Source organism: Onychostoma macrolepis, chromosome 25 (assembly GCF_012432095.1).
Source record: "Onychostoma macrolepis isolate SWU-2019 chromosome 25, ASM1243209v1, whole genome shotgun sequence".
NCBI classification, from domain to species: domain Eukaryota; kingdom Metazoa; phylum Chordata; class Actinopteri; order Cypriniformes; family Cyprinidae; genus Onychostoma; species Onychostoma macrolepis.
Genome location: NC_081179.1, coordinates 20,539,855 through 20,560,070, shown reverse-complemented (window position 1 = coordinate 20,560,070; position 20,216 = coordinate 20,539,855). Strand labels below are relative to the sequence as shown.

The 20,216-nt window shown below is 36.5% G+C and overlaps 3 protein-coding genes across 3 annotated transcripts in view; 1 reads left to right on the top strand and 2 right to left on the bottom strand.

The window, feature by feature from the left end:
- Positions 1–708: 708 nt before the first annotated feature.
- Positions 709–19,042, bottom strand: LOC131534048 (leucine-rich repeat-containing protein 56-like). The gene is given in 15 exon segments (XM_058766675.1): positions 709–2,042; positions 2,125–2,341; positions 2,417–2,589; positions 2,744–2,886; positions 2,987–3,051; positions 3,845–3,973; positions 4,048–4,069; positions 4,071–4,238; positions 7,008–7,205; positions 11,456–11,552; positions 12,747–12,807; positions 13,023–13,110; positions 13,227–13,412; positions 13,504–13,602; positions 15,149–19,042. Coding segments are annotated over 13 exon segments (1,638 nt in total). The 5' UTR covers positions 13,374–13,412; positions 13,504–13,602; positions 15,149–19,042; the 3' UTR covers positions 709–1,912.
- On the bottom strand, positions 7,064–11,429 carry LOC131534046 (uncharacterized). Its single transcript, XM_058766672.1, has 2 exons — positions 10,985–11,429; positions 7,064–9,545 (listed from the first exon to the last, which is right to left on the bottom strand). Exon 2 carries the CDS (start codon positions 9,539–9,541, stop codon positions 7,700–7,702), a length of 1,842 nt encoding a protein of 613 aa, XP_058622655.1. The 5' UTR covers positions 9,542–9,545; positions 10,985–11,429; the 3' UTR covers positions 7,064–7,699.
- Positions 14,566–20,216, top strand: part of hrasa (HRas proto-oncogene, GTPase a) — a 26,014-nt gene continuing 20,363 nt past the window's right edge. The window contains exon 1 of the mRNA XM_058766673.1: positions 14,566–14,718. The gene's annotated coding sequence lies outside the window, so the exon portion shown is untranslated. The remainder of the gene's footprint in view (positions 14,719–20,216) is intronic.

The window sequence follows — 20,216 nt, the reverse complement described above, 5'->3', positions numbered from 1 at the left end:
GGTCAGTTTTGATATCGTGGCGGTCGCCACAAATAAGTAAATGTATGTGAAACACATCCCACAGCACAACAACCTGAGCCCAACTTCATTACTCTTAACTTTAACTGTGTTTGTAGCCGGCGCCACTAACAAGACAGATAAACAAACACAGACCGGAAGTTAACTTGAGTCCAGGCGCGTGCGCCCGATGAAACCCTTTTTTGTTCTACAAAGAAATGCATGCAGCATCGATCATAAAAATAATAAGTCTTCACCTAACTGACAAGACAATTCTAGGCGACAAAAATCTTTAATCCTTTTATTATTTTTTTTTTTCAGTTTGTCTTGAAGGATTTTATTAGATTTTTAATATTGCTATTATGCTGTTGTTTAATTATTTAATAGAAACTCAAGATATAAAACTAAAGTTTGTAATACATCTCCACGGGAAATCACAAAATCAACTACATTGTTCCAGATAGACTGTCAGGTTGTGTACTATAGTGTTTTTTTTCTCTTCAGGTAACATTATTATGCCAAAAAATGGCGACTGTCTTTATGTGTATCTTAACATAACCAGAAAAACTACAGTTACATACCAAAATTATATAGTGGCGTCCTCTAGTGATTGAGAAATACAATGTCAATTTCAGCAAAGGTCAAGAGTCTGTCAGCAGTATTTCAGAACATTTATATACATGTACTGAAGTTTGTGTGCTATACATTTTAAAATCACAATACAGAAAAAAATATGTGTATTATAAAAAATATATTATAAAATATAATAAACAAAATGTGTTCTCTTTGCACCATCCAAAAATATAAATGTTAAACCCGTGTTTTGATGTGTAGACAAAGACACCTCCTTAACTGTCTGAAACCCTGTAAATCTGCCGTGAAAATGGATGACCTACTTAATTAGCATAGAAATGTATTAAACAAGTAATATGTTATGAAGTATTAAGTTTATGTTCAAAACTAACATTACTGTCATATGCTCAAACTATTAACACAAAAATTTCACTCCTGATAATGGCACCACTGGGTCCACCAAAAAAATATTATCTAAATTTAGAAATAAATATAATATTCAAGCGCTTTTATGACAGCAGAGAGCAGCGGCAGGAACTTTGCCGCTGATTTCTCTGAACGGGATGCACTGAAATATGTTCTGAAGTTTATTTAAGTTAAAGTTGGGGGCTGAATTTTTTATTTTATTATTTTTTAATTACATTTTATTTAATTATTATTTTAAAGCATTTTAATTTTATTTTATTAATATTATTTTAAATAACTATCTTATGCTTACTAAGGCAGCCATTTAATGCAATTTAATGCATTCTTGCTGAATAAAATAAAAATGTATCTTTTTTTTTTCAATCTTACTGGCCACAAACTTTTAAATGGTAGTGTACATTTGTTCTTTATTATAATATAGGATATTCCATATATTCAATTTTTTCATTCGCTATTTGCCTTTATTAACAATTTTCCATCCTCCATTTTCCAAATATTAACAACATAAATCTGGATGTGCACAAAAAAAAATCTTACAAAATTCTGTCCAAAATGGATAAAGACTGGGAGCCTGTGGAGATAAATGCTGCGGTGTTTGTCAGAACGACTTCCAGAGACGCGTGGAATAACAGTCCTGCACCTGCGTCTGCAAACACTGAACCTGCAGGAGCAGACATGTTCACGATCCGCTGCGCTGCTGGAGATCCAGTCTGCATCAGTGATCACATGACATCTGAGCACGAACACGACTGAGACTCTCCTGTCAATCAAAGCTGGAATACTTCTGAAATACAGCAGAGACAAGCAGCAGGTATCATGATGCAGACGGCGCCCTCTAGTGACTCAGTAACAACTTTAGATCAGGTCTGCACCTTCTGAAAGTGTGCAGACCTGATCTAATCTGACCCACAATGCATCACTTCAAGCGGGTGTTTCCGGTCTGGGAGTCTCTGGCTGTTTGTGAACGTCTGGGTGTCAGTTTTTCAGAGTGTATTACTGGTTTATGTTGGATGTCTGAGTGTCGATGATTCCCAGCAGCTTCTGACCTGAATCAGGAGAACACACTGTCGTCAGAAATGTGTTTGTTAAAGTAATAAAATCAGATTTGACAGGAATGATGGGACACACCAGTGCGCTCTAAGAGCGGAGGCCGCAGGACCGGAGGAGGGTCTGTGAGGAGTCATGATTAACTCTTTACTGCTGTCTGGATGATGAGCTCTGAGTCTCCGGCGGCGGATCTGTGTGATCCTCCGGCCCGCAGGGGGCGCTGCTGCTGCTCTGGGTGGAGGAGACGGAGACATGGAGCAGCCCGAGGAAGAGCTGAGTCTCAGCATCTCTGCAGATTCTGACAGAAAGAAGCAAAGAAACATGAAGAGACTCGTGAGCATCGCTTACATACGAGAGAGAGAACCTGACGCACCTGCTGAGGGAGACTGAACCGACCAATCAGGAGAGCTCGTGTCTCTAGTGATGTCATCACTGCTGAAACTATGACTGCCTTCATCATCATCATCACCTTCATCTTCATCTTCATCGCTGTGGCGGATCCTCATCACCTGCGGCTGCCGCTCCTTCTCCATAACCAACAGACGTCTGTCAGGAGAAAAGCAGACTTTAACAGGAAGTGTGTGTGTGTGTGTGTGTGTGTGAGTGTGTGTGTGTGTGTGTGTGTGTGTGTGTGTGTGTGTGTGTGTGTGTGTGTGTGTGTGTGAGTGTGTGTGTGTGAGTGTGTTTGGAGGTCCAGTACTTGTTGTGCTCAATCCTCCAGTTTCTGAGTTCATCAAGAACATCTCTGTGGTTCCTGTGGCTCGTCTCTTCGCACTCACGCGTGTGTTCAGGAACGAAACTGAGTCGAGTGCTGGGACGGGTTTGAGATCCAGAGTTCTGGAGCTGGACAGATGGACAGATTTTTGTTTTCATGGGGTGATATATAATATACATATATAATTATATTGGTGTTCAGTATTTGGATCAGTTTGATGAGATTCACCTGTATTTTCTGTCTTCGTGCTCGAGCAGCCTGCAGTGGATTCCCACAGAGAACTCGACCAACACCTGAGCAAACATCAGCTTCACATATTACTTCCCAATAAATGTGAAAGTAGTAGTAACAAATTTCTGTATTATTTATAACAATAACTGTTATTTAAAATATAATAATAATAATTGTTAAAATAAAAATAAAATGTTAAACCAAATAAGAAACATTATTAAAGTTTTATTTTATTAATAATCTTAATATTTACTCCATGTTTACGGTGCTTGTAGGGCTGCACAATTTGGCCAAGATTTTGATTCTATATCAATACAATAATAATAATAATAATAAATTTAATTAAAATACAATATCAATAATTATTGTTATTTTTATTAGTAGTAATATTATATTAGTATTATTACTACTGAATATTTATTATATTTAATTATTAGTTTTATTATTAATTAATATTATTGAATAAAACATTAAGCAATTATCATTATTATTAAAATGCTATACAAAATGAAAACTATTACTATTGTAATATTATTAATTTATTAATAATAACAATAATAATTATTAATTGATCAAACAAAAAGAAATATTACAATTATAATATTATAAATGTATTATAATTAATAATTATATTATTATTATTAAAAACATTTAACAAAAGTACTACTGTAATATTTCATTGTAAAAATGAGTATTTATAAAAATATAAAAATAATAATTCCATTTTTACAGTACACCTGTCAAATCATAATATTTATGGCTTTCTTAACTGCTTCATTTGAAGCCACATTGTGATTGTGTTATTATTTGTGCAGCTCAAAGCGTCAGAACAGCGTGTGGTGAATATGAGTTTACCGTTGGTCAGATCACTGGCCTCGTGGTTCAGGACGGAGATGTCGGAGCCGGAGGAGAGAGGTCTGGCGCTGTCTGGACGGCTGGAGAGACTCGTGGGCCGGGCTGAAGCAGGTCTGACAGAGCTCTCTTCTGATGGAGAGACCGGTTCTTAAACACACGGAGTGCTGCTCAAAGCGTCTTCAGAAGCTGCTGTTTGTCTTTACCTGCGAGCTCCAGGCCGTCACTGACCGAAGCGTCTCTGATGGAGTCTCTGAGCAGAGTCCCTGAGCAGAGTCCAGTCCTGCAGTGAAGCTCTGCAGCGTTGAGGTTTGTCCTCTTCAGCAGGAACGTCATCGAGGAAGATCAGCTGAGGGATCAGCTCACGCACCGCAGACCGGAAGCTGTAGCCTGAGACCTGCAGCACAAACCACATGTCAGGAATCTGTCTGATTTTGTGTTTTTCTAGTCAAAACACTATAACAGCCATGAAGCTCTTCAGAAAATCTAGCTTTATTTATTATTATTATTATTATTTTCTATCGATTTTTGCAGCAAAGGGCTGTAAAGTACAATATTTCATTACTAAAGTATTTTTAACTTGAATCTGTAGTGTTAAACTTTGAGAACGAGTGGAAATTTACCAGATATTTGCCTCAGGAAATACTATATGACACATGGTTGGACAACCATTTAATTTTAAACCTTTGGGATTTAAAAAAAAAAAAAAAGTCTGACACAGGTTGCATTTATTTGATCAAAAATACAGTGAAACATTAATATTGTGAGATATTATTGCAATTTAAAATAACTGCTTTATATATAAATATAGTTTAAAATGTAATTTATAGGCTGGATTTTCAGCATCATTACTCCAGTCTTCAGAGTCACATGATCCTTCAGAAATCATTCTAATATGCTGATTTGCTGCTAAAGAAACATTCATTTTTGAAATTTTGCTCAGTTGTACTATTTATTTATTTATTTTGTGGAAATCATAATACATTTTTCCAGGATCTTTTGACAAATTTTTTTGACCGAAAAACAACAGTATTTATCTGAAATAGAAATCTTTCATAACAATGAAAAGGTCTTTACTGACACTTTTTCAGCAATTTGATGCATGCTTGCTGAATAAAAGGATTCATTTCTTTCCCAAAGGACCCTGAACTTTTAAACAAGTGTTCATCTATATCAGTTAAACCTCACTTGTTGCTGTGAAAGGAAATGCTAAGCCTGGTAAAGGAAGTGAGTGAGAGACAGAGAGAAAGCAAATGAGGGCATCCTTCATTTACCACTTCATGAATATTCAGTTTGTTCCCTCACTGAACACTCGCCCCAGATTTGTGATTCCTGACACAGTTTGACTGAAAACAAACTGAAAGAAATGAGGGGATAACAATCAAATTTTAAAAAGGTGCTGGTATTTTGTGAAATAATGCGGGATTTGTTTTTGTTTTTCAGTTTTGACCTTTTTTAGTCTTTGTCTCCTCTTAACTTAAACTAAAAATAAAATGAAAACTGAAAATATAAAATTAAAAGCTAATTCAAAATATTAATAAATGCTATAATAGTATATAAATACTAAAACAACACTGTTTTATATTGGTCTCTATCTCTATGTACAGTATTTATGAAATGATTTCTAATATATAGAAATTGAATAAATAAGAATGAGATAATTAATATTATAAATAAAACAAACAATCAAATAATACTAATGGCATTTATTATTATTGACTTTTTTTTGTTTTGCCTAAACATAAAACCTAAGGACCAAAACTGTAATTCATCTAACGGGGAAAGTTCTCAGAATTTGTTTGCAAAAACGTTTTGCAAAGGTTCTCTCAATGTTACGAACAAATGTTATTCCAGTAACGTTAGTAGAACATTTGTTCAACATTATCTGGTTTTTAATAATGTTCTCAAAACACTATTTATACACTGTTTTTCTGAAACAGTTTAGTTGGACGTTTTTATACGTTACTACTTAACTAGATAAAGAAAGTTTGAAGACAAACTTTAAGTTGGCTTGCAAAAGCCTATAGCCAGAAAGTTTGAAAAGCTTTAAGTTTGAAGGTTTTCAGTTTGAAGTAGTTTGAAATTTAAAATAGTTCTAAAAATTTAAGTTTAAATGTTTTGAAGGCAATAAAGTCTATCAGAAAAACAAAGAGGGTAAAACTTGCAAACTTTTAGCTGGTTTTAATTGGTTTTAGCAAAATCAAAAACTAAAAAAAACAGCTGAAACCAATTAAAACCATCTAAAAAACAGCTAAAACCAGTTAATTTAGTGAAAACCAGCTAAAAAAGCTAAAACCAGTTAATTTAGCAAAAACAAGTTAATTTAGCGTAAACCAGCTAAAACCAGTTAAAACTAGCTAAAAACCAGCTAAAACCAGTTAATTTAGTGAAAACCTTTTTAAAAAGCTAAAACCAGTTCATTAAGCGAGAACCAGTAAAAAAAAAAAAACAGCTAAAACCAGTAAAAACAGGTAAAACCAGTTCATTTTTGCGAAAACCAGCTAAAACCAGTTCATTAAACAAAAACCAGCTAAAACCAATGTTGCAAGCATGAATTAGCATATAGCTAGCATGATTTAGATAGATAAGAAATATTAGATAGCGTGGAAGCTTAAATGAGTTTGAATTTTAAATGTTTTAAATTACTTTTTCAAGCCAACTTAATAATTGTTTCAGAACGTTCAGAAAACATTGAATAGCAATGTTCCCATAACGCTTTCAAAATTATAAAATGGAACGTTTTTTAATGTTTTCTTCAAAGTTGGAAATAGCCAAAATAAAAAAATAAAAAAATAAAAACCTGGATGATTTGAATATTCAGAGAACATTTAGAAGTACAGGTAATGTTTCCATATCTTAATGAGATGTTAGCTAAATGTTCTTAGAGCATATTTTTGTTAGCTGGAAATGCACTAGCACCAACCTTCATATCAATCATTTCTCTTATCTATTTCAGTTCTCTAACATCAAATGTATTATTGTGTCATTTGTGTAATGGATGATGTGGGGCAGCATTACATTTAAGTGCTCAAAAACAAGTCATTGTGATATAATGGGCTTTATGGAGACATCGTTATCTGTCTGGACCATTAGTCTGCTCAACCAGAGGCTAAGCCTCATCGCTCTCATGCTCTGTTCCACCGGCCGCCATAAACCCTTCATGTACCTCAGGGGCTCCTGGAGCGGGACGGGTGCACACAGGGTTTCCTTCCAGTGAAAGTGTCCTGAGCTTCACACAACAGCCCAAATACCACAACTGAGCCAGATCTTCAACCTCGTTCTCCTCCAGATCAAGCAGCTCCAGATCCTCCAGAAAACTGACTGGACTCAGGTCTGAGATGCTGTTGAAGGCCACATACAGCTCCTGAGCAAAAACCAGGAACATTTATGACTAGGGTTGCAAAAGGGCGGAAAATTTCTGGTAAATTTCCAGAAAATTTCCATGGGAACTTCATCTCGGGAATTTTGGAAATATTCCAAGTTGGAAACTTTACAGGAATTTATGGGAATTTACGGGATTTTTGTTTATTTAGAAATTTGGGGAAATTCACATAAAGTATATACAACCATAAACATTTTGTTTGGTCATAAGCTAACATGCAAGCTAACTAATGCATAAATGACATTTTTGACTTGAATTTAATTGTAGTTAGAACTTTCATTAATTCTTTCATTGAGCAACACAAAAGCATAAATGTTGAATGAACAAAAATGCCCATATTTCCTTATGCTTGCTTTAAAACGAAAGTAATCCGCACCCTTCCCCTTCCAAAAAAAGTCCCAATCAAAATTGAAATGAAAGCATTTTCTCTTAAGCTTCTTAAGTCTCTGGTTTCTGCATTTTTCCTCTTAATCTATTCAGGCCTCATTGGCTTCTTCCTGGACCTCATCAACATCCTCCATGTCTGCTTCCTCGACATCTGACTTGTCTTCACCTTTGGTGTAACTGTCCAGCCTTGTCGAGGATGGCTCTGTGTCAGGCTCAAAGAGCCGTAGGTTTGCCCGGATGGCCACCAGTTTCTCAACGCTAGCATTCGTGAGCCTGTTGCCAACCTTTGTGTGTATGTTCCCAAACAGTGACCAGTTGCGCTCAGAGGTGGCTGATGCTGGTGGGATTTGAAGGATGACAGCTGCTACAGGTGCAAGGGCCTCAGATCCACAAAGTCCTTTCCACCAGGTAGATGCAGATATGTGCTGGCATGATTGCCATATCCCATCCCATTCCCAAAGGCCTTGCTTGGTACGGTACTTTGCTAGACTGCCGAGAACTTTGCCTTCATCAAGACCAAGACGGTGAGACATGGCAGTAATAACGGCGTAAGCACTGCTGATCTCTTCAACAGAGAGTATGCTTTTCTCATACTTTGGGTCCAGCACGTATGCTGCTGCGTGTATTGGTTTCATGCAGAACTCTTGGTGCTTCTCAAGTGATTTGACCACTGCAGTTTCCTCTGCTTGCAGCAGCAGGGAGGCGGGCAGGACAGTTTGTATTTCTTCTTTGAGCTCAGCAAACAGATATTTAACATCTGACAAGATGGCAGTATCACCTTCTATCTTGGCAATAGCTGCTGCTATTGGTTTGAGGATTCTCAGGCTGCTAGTCACTCTTTCCCAGAACATATCATCTAACAGGCTTCTCTTGATGGCACTTTCAATGGCTGCAGTCTGGGATATGGCCATCTCTTGCAAAGACTCCTTCCCGTCTAGCAGACTGTCGTACATGAAGACAACCCCACCCCATCGAGTGATGCTGGGGAGCTTCAGTGTGGTGCTCTTGTGTTTTTCTTTTTGCTTAGAGAGGTAGATTGCTGAGGCTACCTGTTTGCCCTTCACATATTTCACTACTTGCTTCACTGTCTTGTAAAGTGTGTTCATTGTATTCAGTGCCATGATGTCCTTAAGGAGAAGAATAAGAGCATGGGCAGCACAGCCAATTGTTGTTATGTGAGGGTAGGTCTCCTTCACGTGTGCCCAAGCAACCTTCATGTTTGCAGCATTGTCAGTTACAAGTGCAAAAACCTTCTCAGGTCCAAGATCATTGATGACTGCTTTCAGCTCATCAGCGATGTAGGTACCTGTGTGTCTGTTGTCCTTTGTGTCTGTGCTCTTATAGAAAACTGGTTGAGGGGTGGTGACAATGTAGTTGATAATTCCTTGTCCCCGGACATTTGACCACCCATCAGAGATGATGGAAATGCAGTCTGCTTTATCAATGGTTTGCTTGGCCTTTGCTTGCACTCTGTTGAACTCTCTATCCAGCAAATGAGTAGATAAAGCATGTCTGGTGGGAGGTGTGTATGCGGGGCGAAGAACATTCAGGAATCTCTTCCAATAGACATTGGCTGTGAGCATCAGAGGTGAGCCAGTCGCATACATTGCTCGAGCAAAACATTCATCAGCATTTCTCTGGCTATGTTCATCCATTGAGTCAAAAAATCCTCTGATTCCAGAGTGACCATGAGCTGACGAGAGGGTGTCTGAATCTGAATCATTTTCACATCGAATGGAAGCAGATGAACTCTTGTCTGGGGTTGCTTGTTTTGAGCTCTGGGAAAACTTTGGGCACTTGGCTATATGCTGCTGCATCTTTGTGGCATTCTTAACATAGGTCTTTGCACAGTATTTGCAACTGTACACAGCCTTTCCTTCCACATTGGCTGAGATGAAATGTATCCACACATTAGATGGTGTGCGTGGCATTGCTCTGTAGAATAAGATTAGAAAAAAGATTGTAAAAACACTTAAGCAATGCATATATATATATATATATATATATATATATATATATATATATATTACAGTTGTGCTCATAAGTCATGCAAATTGCATGTTATTTTTTATTTAGTACTGTCCGGAAATAAGCTATTTCACATAACAAATGTTTACATATACTCCACAAGACAAAATAATAACTGAGTTTATAAAAATGGAATAGCTTATTAAGGACATTATTAAATTAAAAAAAACAAAAAAAAAAACATGCAATTTTCATGATCCTTCTCATTTTGTTTCAATTAATAACATTTTGCACATTCTGCAAGGGGTATGTAAACTTATGAGCACAACTGTATATATAAACCATTTTAATAAATATTTTACAATCGATGCAAATGAATAGATATAGGCTAGATTAATAAATACTCCTCAATCGGCATGCTTACTAAAGCAAACTATAACCTAGTATATACTGTACCAGTCAAAAGTGAAAAAACTTTTTATGTTTTTGAAAGAAGTTTCTTATGCTCATCATTCAAGCAAGCCTGCATTTATTTGATCAAAAGTGCAGAAAAAAACAGTAATATTGAGAAATATTTTTACAATTTAAAATAATGGTTTTCTTTTTTAATATACTTTAAAATATAATTTATTTCTCTAATGCAAAGCTGAATTTTCATCAGCCATTACTCCAGTTTTCAGTGTCACATGATCCTTCAGAAATCATTTTTATATTATAGTGATTTATTATCAATGTTGGAAACATTTGTGCTGCCTGATATTTTTTGGAATCTGTGATTCTTTTTCCAGGATACATTGATGAATAAAAAGTTTAAAAGAACAGAATTGATTCAAAACAGAAATCATTTTTTAACAACCTTTTCTTTACTATGACTTTTTTATCAATTTAACACATCCTTGCTGAATAAAAGTATTAATTTCTTTCAAAAAAACAAAACAAAAAAACTGACAACTGCTTCCAATATTGATAATAAATCAGCATATTAGAATGATTTCTGAAGGATCATGCAACACTGAAGACTGGAGTATTGGCTGATGAAAATTCAGCTTTGCATCACAGAAATACATTACATTTGAAATATCTTAAAACTTAAATTGTAGTAATATTACACAATATTACTTTTGATCTGTTTTTGATCAAATAAATGCAGGCTTGATGAGCATCAGAGACTTCTTTCAAAAATTATAAATAGTAGTGTGTCCAAACAATTTACCAGCAACCTACTGTACTTCTGTATGATAACAGAAAACTGGCTAGCACATGATATCTAGCCTCATAAACTAGCTTACATTTAGCATACTTGATTTACTGCCTAGCTAGCTACTGTAAAAACACAATTTTGTATTTGCTAGTTAAACTTTAACACTATAGATCAAATTTTTTACTAAAGTAATAGCAAAACTTACTTGAATGGATGTAGTCTTTGGGTTCAAATGCAGAACTGTGGCTTCAATATTCTTGTGATAGTCGGAGCCTGGAAAATGGGGAGGAATTCCCCTCTTAAGTGACTAAGGGAGGAGGGGAGTGTCTTTTTTTTTTAAATGATCTCACCTAAATGTTTGCTCAGTTAGTGTATTTGTTGAAACAATGGTAAAATGTTTGGTGCACAATAGCTTACACACTGCACAAGAAAGCAAATTCCCAGTTTATTCCCAATAATTCCAGTTCATTCCCATGGAAAGTTTCCAGCCTTGAAAATTCCTGGAATTTTGCATTCACTTTATTCAGTGGCTTACAAAACAAACATAATGTAGCTTAAGATAAGTAATAGTGTAATCTGTTTCTCCAATTAAAATACTTCCACATTAGAAAAACAAAAATAGTTTTTTTATCAATTCAGTCTCTGTAAGCCTTTGCCTCTGGATGTTGTTTGATACCTTTAAGGAGGAAAGAGCAGAAATCCCCTCCAGGTCGGTCAGACCACATCGAGCCAGACATAAGACCTGCAGGTGGGAAAGACCGGTTCCCAGATCCCTGAGGAAATACTGAGAATAATAAGCCATCATCGCCTTTCTCTCCAGCAGCAGCTTTATCTGATTCACTTCCTCTGTCTATATTATTACATCTCGATGCATCTTCTTTATCTATTCTTTTTTAAATTCTATTTGTTTGGTTTTTGAGGATGAGGCCTGTAACACAAGCTGTTCATGTTGGCACCTGCCTACTTTGGCTTTTATTTGTATGGACTACATTTATGGTGTTTTTTAATAGTGTTTAATCTTGATACCAAAAAGCCCGTGTCCACCGCAGGAACTTTCCCCAGGAACTAGGGACTTTGGGTGTGTTTCCATCGCAGGAACCAGAATCTAAATAAAGTTCCGGGTAAAAATTTGCCTCTCGGAAAGTACCTGCTCGCGAGGTAGTACTTTTCAAAGGTCCGGAACTTTCGGGGGCGGGACTTGGGGGCGTTGAACACACTGATTGGTTGAGTTCACACGGCATTGTATTTCAACCACCATTTATTCACATAATTTTCTAAATATTACTGTTATTGTGTCATGAAATGTAGTTTTAAGAGTATTTCAGGTGAGAATGTAGTTGTTAAAACTCAAATCTGCGGTTTATTTATAAAAACAGCGCCGATTTAAAAATGTGCTTCGCTGATTTCGCAGACGTGAGCTCGAGGCGATCACCGGGCGCTCAGTGCTCATGCATCCCGCTGAGAGCAGCCTCACCGCAGCTAGTCCTTAAGACATTTGCCGCTGGCTCTGATGTCTCTGTAGTGGTTAAACATGAGATATAATCATTCTATCATTCTATTAATATGTTCAAATGAAAATAGAAAGAGGCGATGCCGTTTTCCTGGTGCTATTAATAGCTTATGTTTAACTGAAAACGAAAAGAGGCCGTGGTGTTTGATATCATATTTCGCCTTATTGTAAATACAGTGACAGAGATTGCAGTAGCCAAGGTGAGCTGACTGACGTTATCAAGTACGCTGCTCTTCCATTTGCAGAATTACCGGACTTGCGTTGTCCCGAAATGTGCATACTTGGTATTGAGAAATGGCCCTGGACTTGGAGGAGCAGTCGCGCACAGTCGTACATCTGCTAAATATCTTCTGTTGTGGTCCACAAAAGAAAGCCATACAGGGTTTGAGTAAATGATCACATATTTTCATTTTTGGGTGAACTGTTCCTTTATGGATGTAACAAATGAAGGTCTTACCGCACAGATGAGATCAAACTGTTGTTCATTTTCAGCTGTGTAAGTTTGGGCAAGTAGGTTCCTGTGAGACAAGACGACAAAAACACAAATATTCACCAGATTTGAGAGACAGTGTTGTGTTTATTCAGTCACTTCAAATCACATCTGGACCATTACTGTTCCTCACAACGTGAAAGTCAAAGTTTTATGACAAGTAAAAAGTGATTTGGCTCCCCAAAAATTCTTATAACCAAATTAAATAAAAACTGAATAAGCAGTTATTGTAAGAAATCTGACCGAAGTTGTCCAGAGTTTCCTGTCGCGTGTCAACACACATCTCCAGTGAAGTCACTTCGTGTAAATCGTCTGATCCAGAAATGATTTTCTGAAAAAACAATTAGCCTAAACCTCAGAATTTATTTTTTTTTTCACTCCTGTTGCTCTTTATTTCAGAAATAATTTTGATGAGTTTGATGTTTATTCTCCTCATCGAGCTCGTACCAGTTTGTGAGGAGAGAGACTCTGATCGAGCAGATCTTCTTCAGGATCAGCAGCAGGTTTGGGGTTTAATAAACCAGATCCACTGAACTCAGTCACGATGGACAGAGCTGAGCCTGGTCTCTTCTTTATCGACGATTCACTCGACATCTGAACCTTTATCGCATCTGCCCTGAATAAATGTTAACGCTTTTGGAGAAATAGGCAAATTCCAGTAAACTGTTGAAATAGCATACAGTATATTAGCATTGTATTTCATAGAGTTTAACTATTTTCTTACCTTCTGAGTCTAATTAACGTGATATTCAGTGTAGCATTTATGTTCTTCCTAACTGGCGACAGCGAGAGGATAAGTTTGCTTAGCAACGGGATCTACTTCCTGGATACGGGAAAACATGGGATTGGTAGTTCATTAAAAAACGTGACATTGTTTAAAATAATAAAAATGTCTGTAGTAGATGAATGTTACATTCACACTGAAGTTATTTATTGACTCAATAATAGACAAAATATTTGCGTTATTAAGATGCTTTACAGTTTAGTTCTTATTATTGTATGTTCAGTTGTTGTGGCACCCCTAGATACTATATATTCCCTAAAAACTGAGATAAGCAACATCAGCAAAAAGAAAAAAAAAAGGCCTGCTCAAGATATTCCATCACTAAAAATTACAAAGACTTGCCAAAATATTCACAAAGGTTTAAAATGTCTAAGTACATGAATTAAAATTAAAAAAAATATATATATTTACCAGTAATGATACAACTACAATTAAGTAATATAATTATACCAATTACAATTATCAGTAATAGTGCTAACTAATAAAAAATATTAATGGATACCTATTCGATTTTTTTTTTTCTAGAAGGCATAGGGACTCATAAACAGTTTTAAATTAATACAAAATCTCTACGATTGTGGCCCAGTTTAGTCATAAACTTAAACAATAAGTATTTGAATTACACTGTAAATAAAAACACAAGAAGTGCCACTTGCTCATAAATCTTTTGCATAATCACACGCGAAAAATAATATTTGATACAGTACGTTTGAACGGCTCTGTGCAAAACAGAAGATCCGTATTCTGGCGGGTGTGGATTGCACTAATCCGATTGGTTGTTGTGTTTTTGGAGGCGGGACCAAGCCTTGTGATTGGCTGTGTTCTCGGTCGATCAGCCTCCCAGGCGCTAAATGAGCCACTTTTCTGGAATCGGCGAAAGATACCGTGCAACGTCACCAGGATCTACTTAATATTCATGAGCTGAGCATTTGCCGTAGTACGATTGGTGACTGGATTGAGGGGCGGGGCTGTGTGTCGTGTGGGGCTGGGCGTAGGCTGTGCTGCGCACACACACACACACATTTACACACACAAATACACACTACAGCGGAGCACATTGTTCACACTGGACTGTCTGCTACATCTAATGCAATCCAGGAAAATCTCGAAATAAACGAAATCTCCCGGAGAGTGACTGTATCCGGGGAATCAGAGGTGAAGTGACAATTTTTTTTTGTTATTTTAAGCATAATTCGTTAGATTGCAGTGTAATATTGTAAGGTGACCAAGTGGACCGACTCATAGTGGCAAGTATTGTTTACCTAAAACACATATTTGTATTAATTTACACACACAGTTAGTTGATATTTGTGGCGATTATTGGTGCGTTTTTATAATTGCATGGAGAATGTTTACATTTGTGTGGACGATCAGTCATCGATGGATTCCAGCACTATTCTGTACTTTTAATAATCAGCGTTTTATTTTAAATTATTGGATGGAAATATAAATAAAAAATCATATAGTATTTATTTAATTAGATTATTTTTTATCCACCCGTCCACAACGAAACCTGTTAAAGCATCTAAACACTGAATCAGATCAGTTTACACTGAATCAGACTCTAGTAATCGATCAAACTGACCGTTGCTTCTTTTCCCGCCAGCTTGTCTTTACCTGAAAAGATTTCTCGTCTGACGCTGAATGTAAACATGTTGTCTGTTGTCTAATTTGTTAAGTTTTGGTGGCATCCATGTGACAGTTATGAGCCTCTCTGTATAAACTCGGGTGACGCCCCATAGTACCGGACGAACAATTGCAAATTCCTACTATGACAAAGACGAGCTCATGAATATTAAGTAGTCCATCCCGAGTTTGCTCCAATGGCGAAGGACCGTTTGCTGAATACCAATTAGTTTCCGCTGACGTCGCTTGGTAGCGCGCCAATAGCAAAGGCTCCGCTTATGAATATTAAGATGCCTCGGCATAGTAGGATTCATAATTTCTGGACGATGAAGAGCAGTGCGGAAGTTTAATAATCTGTTTTAACGGGGGTCAATCAAGTTAAGGTCGTTTAAGTACAAAAGTTTGATATTTTATTGCACCTGTAGTAGATTTTTATACTGTAGCGAGTGTTGTGGATTTTAATACTAAATGAAAGTATGTTCTTCTGAAGCCATATAAACTGTTTACTGTTATTTAAGATGCTGTGATTAGGTAGGTAATATTATGCGATTCAATTTTGTCAATTAATAGTCGATTAATCTGTATTTACAGGCTCTTTTCGTTGTGAAGGGTACACTAAATTGACATTATGCAACTGTAATTGTTATGCTTATGTGTCTGTGACTGTGCATCTTAAATATGAACCAGAACCTGCTGAAAAACAGGTTTAAGCAGGTCTAAGATGTTTCCTGGTCTGCTGATCTCTTAGTCAGGTCTGTTGGCTGGTTTTAATGCGGTTTTGGGCTGGTTAGTTTGAGAAAGACTAGCTAAAGACTTACCAGGTTAAACCAGTTAAGACCACCTTAACCACTTGGATAGTGTTATCTAAAACTAAAACTGAAACTGAAACTTTTTTATTTATTTATTCTTAATTGAAGAAAGAAAAATCTGAAATAAAATAAAAATATTAAAAAAATATTAAAATGAAAATGAAATGAAATATAAATGAAAATTACGCAACAAACTAAAATAATAATTTAAGAAAAAGTTTAGGTTAAAGTGCTAAATTAAAATAAAGCTAATTAGAAAAAAACAAATTAAAATGACTTAAACAATAAAATAAAAATGACAGTCACCTAGCAAAATAACTAAAATATGAATTAAAAATAAATGCTAAAATATTATTGAATACTATAATAGTACATGAACAATACTAAAATAACACTGGCTAAGACCAGAAAACCAGCTTGTGCTGGTTTATGCTGTTGTTGTTTTTTTCCCCAGAAGGTAGGAAGAATGTATTTGCAAATGCAAACACCAGCAAATGAACACATAATTATATTTATTTGAGAAATATTGTTGCATCATGAATTATTTAATTCACTGAGTTTGAGATGAATGTGTTCATATGGATGTGTTCCTATTTTTGTTGGTATTTTATGTCATTTTTCTCCATACCGTGCAGTAATGTCTTAAAGTGTGTGCAGTGTAGGGCAGCACATTTAGGCTAGACAGATGTAATGATCTGGCCAGTGCTGGTTATTTTGGGGGATGATGTCAGTCGCTCGCTCAGCCTGGATCTGTTATGGTTCCTCAGTGTTCGATTCCTTCGTCTCCCATGTGAGATTCCTTTTACTGTCTGAACCGGACTGGAAATCACTTAGGCCTGCTTCTGTTATAGGGTTGCGGCTCAGGGAAAATTGATACTTCGTATTCTGTTGAGACCATTTACTGGTGCCATAACATAATGTTTAGCAATATGTGATTTTAAATTACTCTAACTCTCAGATCACAATGATTAGGCAAATCATTTTAATTTCCAATCCTAGCTATTGGATGTATGTCAGTGTCAGTAAAACGCAGAGCTGATAGTGTCAGTAAGTTTATCCTGAGCATCCAGAGGGACTATAGGGTTTCATATTGGCCGCTCATGGTGACAGGGTGTATGTATGCGGCTCTAAAGTCTTGGCAGATCCCAGACCTGATGTCTAGTTCTTGCTTTCAGCCCTGCCTGTAGATTTTCAATGATAAATCACATCGCTTGCTGATGAGAGGAATGCTGTTGCTTTCCTAAGCAATCACACTTACCATATTCACCTGACAGATGATAAAATGGGTGAAAAATTATCTAGACTTCCACTAAAGTAGGAACCGAGTCGTAACTAGACCAGAATATCACTCTAGGGATGATTCAAAATGAGATATTTACAGAAACACAGAATTTGAAATTAGTTATAATTTAGGCGAAAACCAAAAATAAAGTTTTGTTAATAAATCTCGATGATTGAACCGCTGTGCCTGTGAATCTTTATAAATCTGAACCTGAAAAGCAGGTTTAAGCAGGTCTAAGATGCTTTCTGGTCTCACAGGCGGTCTGTTTGCTGGTTTTAAAGCGGTTTTGGGCTGGTCAGGTTTGGAGATCAGCTAGACTAGCCAAAGACCTGCCAGGTTAAACCAGTTAAGACCATCTTAAACCAGCAAAGGCCAGTGTTGAATATTATTTACTAAAACTATTACAAATCATTTTCAGTAATTGAAATAAAGCTGAAATTAAATCAAATAAATTAGGGTAATCAGTAATTACACAATACTGATCTCATGATGTGATACTCCAAAATAGTTACTGTAAAATGGCATGTTTTTTAATTATTACTTTTAACACAAATGATAAATTGTCAAGTATTGTGCATTTAAAATGCTGAATTTGTTATTACATTGGGGGTGAACTTGGGGATATTCATAATTAGCTTAGCTAAAAATACAGAAACCGTGACTACATGAATTTAAAATGTTTTAAATATTGTATTTTATTAAATAATATTTTTCTTTTACATTTATTAATAATAATTAATAAACAGGGAAGCTCAAATGTGTGACCTTCAGGATTTAGCATATTTGATGTGCCAAATCTGATACTAAATTAAAGGGTTAGTTCATCCAAAAATGAAAATTAGTCCATGTTTTACTCACCCTCAAGGCATCCTGGGTGTATATGACTTTCTTCTTTCAGACGAATCCAATCAGAGTTATATTATAAATTTTCCTTGGTTTATAATGGCATGGACGGGTGTTTTTGTTCAACAGTCCAAAAGTAGTCAAATAAAGCGCATCCATCCATAATAAAACGTGCATCACACGGCTCCGGGGGTGAATAAAGGCCTCCTGTAGCAAATCGATGTGTTTTTGTAAGAAAAATATTAGGGCTGAGAAAATAAGTCGATGCATCGCGAATCGAGAAACGATTCAGCATCGATTCTGAGATTTTCCGAATGCATCCCGATTCTTTCTCGAGGCCGATTCTGAGCTTAGTTTTGAACAGTAGATGGCTCTGCATGCTTTAGAAACAGCCGTACTCTGCTTGTTTCCAAATCCTTACACACACTTGAACCTAAAATAATCATTCATAAAATTCGAAAAGGTTGAAGCGAATTACAAGGGCGTTCACAGTGGGCTGTGTTTACATTAATCTCGCGTCATAAAAGCATTCTGAGCCAAGTTGAAATTACAGACTCAGCCGAACGCAGCACTCTTCAGCACTCTTCTTCATGAGCATTTGAGTGTGAGGATAAAAACTAGAGTAGAGTGCCATCTGCTGTTAAAATCTAAGCTCAGAATCGATTCCAGAGGAATCGCGATGCATTCTGAAAATCTCAGAATTGATCCAAGAATCGCTTCTGCATGGATATATCGTCCCAGCCCTAGAAAATGATACATGTTAAAACACTAGCAATGGATTAAAATGTATTACCAAAGTGTTAAACCATGGTAGCAGAATGCCAATTTCGGTTAGCAATGTGCTTAATTCTGTCAGCAGAATGTTAAAGGGATACTCCACCCCAAAATGAAAATTTTGTCATTAATCACTTACCCCCATGTCATTCCAAGCCTTTAAAAGCACACAATTTAAGATATTTTGGATGAAAACTGGGAGGCTTGTGACTGTCCCATTGACTGCCAAGTAAATTACACTGTCAAGGTCCAGAAAAGTATGAAAAACATTGTCAGAATAGTCCATCTGCCGTCAGTGGTTCAATCTGAATTTTACGAAGCTACAAGAATACTGTTTGTCAGCGTAGCACCATGTGTGGGCCTTGACAGAGTTATTTACTTGGCAGTCAATGGGACAGTCACAAGGCTCCCGGTTTTCATCCTAAATATCTTAAATTGTGTTCAGAAGACAAACAAAGCTTTTACAGGTTTGGAACGATATGGGGGTAGGTGATTAATGACAAAATTGTGCTAGAACATGTTAATAATATTTCCTTGACTTTGCATAAAATCTTTAAACTTCAAGCTTTTCAAAGTTATTTCCAACTTTCAAAGAAGGCTTTGTCAAGCCAATATTAAAGTTTGTTTACAAACTTTGTTTACTCATGTAGTTGTGTTTGCTGTTTTGGCTGAATATTTTTGGTTGCTGAAATTTCATTGCATCACTAATTTAGTCTTCGGTTGGAAAGTAACACCCTAGAAACCTCATACCCAAAAACGCCTTAGCAACTGCATAGCAACACCCTGGAAATACACTTAAGACATTGTTTCACTGCAGGACACCCAAGTGTTGTCTGAGGTTAGACGGTTTATTCCCAAACAGCTCAGGGCTACGGGGGCTCATTAGGACCCTTTTGAAGCTCCACGGCACTTTGGCGCTAATTATGAGTCTTAGCAAGTGTGGGATGGAGATTCCCTGATGGAACCTGCAGTCTGTCTCTACTGATCCAGTGTTCATCCCAAACAACATGTCACATTGACAGAAGGTCCTAATCAAACTTTCATTGCTCTGTGTGTTACTCATTCATCCTCCCCTTTCTGTGCCCTAGTTTAGTTGGAGAGCTTATTCAAATGATGGCCTATATTTGGGCAAACTTTGTTCATCCGTGTTAAATGAAAGTGGCGCTGTCTGTCACTCACCTCCAGGTTTTACAAAACTACAAACATCAGAAACACATAACACACTTCCTTGAGAATGATTACTGGACTTTCAGTTTCTAGTGACTTGCTGATATCAACAGGCTTTTTAACCACAAATTATGACATATTTACTTTCTTAA